This window comes from Sprattus sprattus (genome assembly GCF_963457725.1).
Source record: "Sprattus sprattus genome assembly, chromosome: 20".
NCBI classification, from domain to species: domain Eukaryota; kingdom Metazoa; phylum Chordata; class Actinopteri; order Clupeiformes; family Clupeidae; genus Sprattus; species Sprattus sprattus.
Window position 1 is genome coordinate 26,029,875 of NC_137918.1, and position 5,000 is coordinate 26,034,874.

General features: G+C 45.7%; 1 protein-coding gene across 1 annotated transcript in view; it reads right to left on the bottom strand.

Annotated features, from left to right (window-relative positions):
- Positions 1–4,941: 4,941 nt before the first annotated feature.
- Positions 4,942–5,000, bottom strand: part of LOC308381721 (relaxin-3 receptor 1-like) — a gene marked incomplete at both ends in the record, with an annotated part of 3,182 nt that continues 3,123 nt past the window's right edge. The window contains one exon of the mRNA XM_080859289.1: positions 4,942–5,000. This exon is cut by the window's right edge and continues 622 nt beyond it. Coding sequence (XP_080715415.1) covers positions 4,942–5,000 — 59 coding nt within the window.

The window sequence follows — 5,000 nt, forward strand, 5'->3', positions numbered from 1 at the left end:
TTTGTGTGTGTGTGTGCTAATTCATATGTGTGATCTGATCTCCAATTAGCCATGGTGTGTAGATGACACGCTTATCTGAATTAAGGCACAGGCATTGCAGGGTGTTGGACAAATGAAGGAATAATGAAACAGCTGATTGGAACTGAATGGACCGGAGCTGGAATTGGCCAACACACACACACACACACACACACACACACACACACACACACACAGCATTGAAGAGGCTCTGGATTGCTGGCCTTCTAGGCAAAGTTTCAATGAAAAAGCCATATCTAAAACTGCCTAATGAAAAGCCATATCTGAGACTGGCCAATGAATAGAAAAGACCAGCATGGGCAAAAGCCAAAAAGATACCGTGTGGAAGATTATTGCAAATATGCAAATCTAAGTTGAAGCGTTTGGATCACAGAGATGAAACTTAGTGAAGAGTAGAACTAACGTCTAGACTAGAGGATTGTTTGACATCATCTCGGTAGAGGACATGTGATGGTCTGGAGGTGCTTTTGTGCTGGAATAGTGTGTGTGTGTGTGTGTGTGTGTGTGTGTGTGTGTGTGTGTGTGTGTGTGTGTGTGTGTGTGTGTGTGTGTGTGTGTGTGTGTGTGTGTGTGTGTGTGTGTGTGTGTGTGTGTGTGTGTGTGTGAGTATCTGTGTGTAGAGGACATGTGATGGTCTGGAGGTGCTTTTGTGCTGGAATAGTGTGTGTGTGTGTGTGTGTGTGTGTGTGTGAGTATCTGTGTGTAGAGGACATGTGATGGTCTGGAGGTGCTTTTGTGCTGGAATAGTGTGTGTGTGTGTGTGTGTGTGTGTGTGTGTGTGTATGTGTGCCACCAGAATGAACAGCACAGAGTACACTGACGAGTTATTTCTTGTGTGTGTGAGTCTCTGTGTGTAGAGGACGTGATGGTCTGGAGGTGCTTTTGTGCTGGAATAGTGTGTGTGTGTGTGTGTGTGTGTGTGAGTATCTTTGTGTAGAGGACATGTGATGGTCTGGAGGTGCTTTTGTGCTGGAATAGTGTTATTTCCTGTTAAGGGTGACTGGAGACAATTTTATATGTATTATAATTTTAGTTAATTTCATCCTACATCAAGAGAGAGACCCAATGCTTTGCTCCTGATTATTCCAGACGTATTTAGTGAAGAGACAGTCACGCTGTAATGTCGTAACAAATGCTGTAAATGCAAAGTTTAGAATGGCTGTAAATGGAGGATGTCTAGATAAAAGCTAATTTTCAAGCACAAAAGTGTGATTTCGAGCTTAAATCATAATGTCTAACTTTGTCAAAAGTCTTTGCCATATTTTTAATTGCTTTTTAAATACCTTTGTCCTATTTGATGGATTCAAAAGTTTGGAGATTTCCTGAAAAACATGGCGGTTTCAGGATGATTCCAATGTTTTGAATGGTAGTGAGCATACACAGGTTCTCACTAAAGCACTGGCATACTTTGATCATCTTAGTAATTCAGTAATTCCGTAAGAAATCTCTATCTCTATCTGATTCTTTCCCACCTCTACGTGTGTCATTTGTGTGAAAGCCAACAGAAGACAATAATACCTCTTGCACATAAACAAGTTCAACACTTCTGTCATTTATTTACATTTCCATAGTCTTGTTCATTCCAGCAGCAAAAGCAGTATAAAGCAGCCAGCAAGATGTACACGAGCAGCGGGCGACATCGTGAACCGATGTAGAGGTCACTAGAATGATGAAGAGCGTCACCCCCTCATCCTCACTACCAATTCACGGGGTACACACTAGAGAATCCTCGAAGTAAATCGAAGTAAAAATGACTGTTTAGATGCAAGTGCAATATATCAAATTGCTGTTTTTTCCTCCCACATTACTGAAAAATACTTTCGCTTGTCCTAAGACACGGTACAGGGATTCTTTATTTATTTCGTCTCTTTTAACAGTGTGATGTGATACGATCTGATGTGTTTGTTGAGATCATAGGCTTATGAAATGCCACTCTGTTGAAACGCAGCCAGAAGAGCTGCGCTGTCCTCCGGTGTGAGCTTTGAACTTTAACTGTTCCGGATGGCGGCTGCGAGATACGGTGATTGCTTTTGATGTTTATCCGCCGGCATCCGGAAAAACAATTACAGCTCCGACAGTCTCTGTAGAAACAGTGGCCATGCAGTGTGTAGATCCCCAATCACACACTGTGACTCCTGACGTTGATCGTGATGAAAAACAAGCTGTTGCTATGAACGGAGACCCAACTAGTATTCCCAGCATGAAACATCAAGACATTCCAAAGCAGAATTATTTATAAGGGTAAACAACTTGGTATGCATGCAATGCAAAGTGTTGTCCAGCAGTGATTGGAATGGGGGATAAAAAAATGTGTGAGATCTAAACAGCAATCTAAAAAATATATGTCTGTAATCATCCTGATAGTGGGCGGAGCAGCATGGACTAGCGTGAAGCATGCCTTAGTTATGCCACCACAGGTCTAGCCTGTCAAGAACCTTAGTAATGCCACCATACACGTATCCTGCCAAGGACCTTAGTAATGCCACCACAGGCGTAGCCTGCCAAGAACCTTAGTAATGCCAGAACAGGCCTGCCAAGGACCTTAGTAATGCCACAACAGGCCTGCCAAGAACCTTAGTAATGCCACAACAGGCCTAGCCTGCCAAGGACCTTAGTAATGCCAGAACAGGCCTGCCAAGGACCTTAGTAATGCCACAACAGGCCTAGCCTGCCAAGGACCTTAGTAATGCCACCATACGCCCAAGGACTTTAGTAATGCCACCATAGGCCCAAGGACTTTAGTAATGCCACCATAGGCCTAGCCTGCAAAGAACCTTAGTAATGCCACCATACGCCCAAGGACTTTAGTAATGCCACCATAGGCCTAGCCTGCAAAGAACCTTAGTAATGCCACCATACGCCCAGCCTGCCAAGAACCTTAGTAATGCCACCATACGCCCAAGGACTTTAGTTATGCCACCATACGCCCAGCCTGCCAAGAACTTTAGTAATGCCACCATACGCCCAAGGACTTTAGTTATGCCACCATACGCCCAAGGACTTTAGTAATGCCACCATACGCCTAAGGACTTTAGTAATGCCACCATACGCCTAAGGACTTTAGTTATGCCACCATATGCCCAAGAACCTTAGTTATGCCACTATAGGCCCAAGGATCTCTCTCGTCTCATGCTGTACACCTTCTCCCTCCTCCTTCCTCTGCAATCTCTCTGATGCGAGGCTCCTCTAACATGTCCTAGTTTAACTGTGTACTAGTTTCCCTTCTCTCTCCTGATAGTAGAATCACTGCCTGTTACACTAATAGCCGTGACCATAGTTCTCCAGCGTTATAACTACATTTACATATATGTATAGACAATGCAAGATCATTGTATAAGAATTAGAATGTCTCTTCACTCCCCTCTCACTGTAGTCTCTCAGTCGCGTCCTACATTGCCTACACTGCGTCCTACATACATTTGGATTGCCTGTCTAACTAGCCATTTCTCTGCAAAATACAATCACAAACATCTGCTCATTATATTAATAGGCACCGTAATATGCGTACCTTATGAGTACCTTACGACCCTCAGTATACCCATTATATTTCCCTGCTGGTATTATGAACACACTGTATTCCCACTCAGCTGTTCTGCAAACAATACTTGAATGTGGACTCTCCATTTCCATCCACTATCAATATTGTGTGTATCAGGTATACACCATCCTGTACTGTATGTATCAGGTAAACACCATCTTGTATTCATCATATCATATTGTATGTATATGTTGCATGTATGCTAAAAGGCAATTGTATCCTGATGCGTGTATGAATTCATCCATTTGCTTTTGATTCTCCCCTCTCCTCCCCTCTCCTCTCCTGTCTCTCCTCTCCTCTCCTCTCCTCTCCGCTCCTGCCTCTCCTCTCCTCTCCTGCCTCTCCTCTCCTCTCCTCTCCTCTCCTCTCCTCTCCTCTCCTCTCCTCTCCTCTCCTCTCCTCTCCCTTCCCTCTCCTCTCCTCTCCTCTCCTTTCCTCTCCTCTCCTGCCTCTCCTCTCCTCTCCTGCCTCTCCTCTCCTCTCCTGCCTCTCCTCTCCTCTCCTGCCTCTCCTCTCCTCTCCTCTCCTGCCTCTCCTCTCCTCTCCTCTCCTCTCCTCTCCTCTCCTCTCCTATCCTCTCCTGCCTCTCCTCTCCTCTCCTCTCCTGCCTCTCCTCTCCTCTCCTCTCCTCTCCTCTCCTCTCCTCTCCTCTCCTCTCCTTTCCTCTCCTCTCCTCTCCTCTCCTCTCCTCTCCTCTCCTCTCCTGCCTCTCCTCTCCTTTCCTCTCCTCTCCTCTCCTCTCCTCTCCTCTCCTCTCCTTTCCTCTCCTCTCCTCTCCTCTCCTCTCCTCTCCTCTCCTCTCCTCTCCTCTCCTGCCTCTCCTCTCCTCTCCTGCCTCTCCTCTCCTCTCCTCTCCTCTCCTCTCCTCTCCCTCTACTCTCCGGCCCCTTCCCCTCCCCTCTAAATAAAATGGAATTGAAAGAACAGATGGTGTCTGTGTTGTTATTCTTTCCCAGCTAAAAACAGATCTCTGGGTAGGAAAAGTGTGTTTGTAGTAACACTTATGATGGACATAGTGGAAAATATGTCATTATTTATACTGTTGCCCTGTCTAATCACATTCACTTTACCAAAGACAGTCTGTCCAATCACTTGCCAACGTCCCCTTTCATCACTAGTCCAATGACGTTCCAACTTCCACTTTCACCACTAGTGGCCTGTCCAATCACGTGCCAACGTCCACTTTCTCCACCAGTGGCCTGTCCAATCACGTGCCAACGTCCACTTTCACCACCAGTAACCTGTCCAATGACATACTTCCATCCATTTTGCCCACCGTCAGTCCATCCAATCACATACTGTTGTCCACTTTCACCACTAGTGGCCTGTCCAATCACATACTTCCATCCAGCCAGTCCATCCAATCACATACTATTGTCCAGCTTCACCACGGCCAGTGTGGGCGTTTCCTGATGTGGCGCCA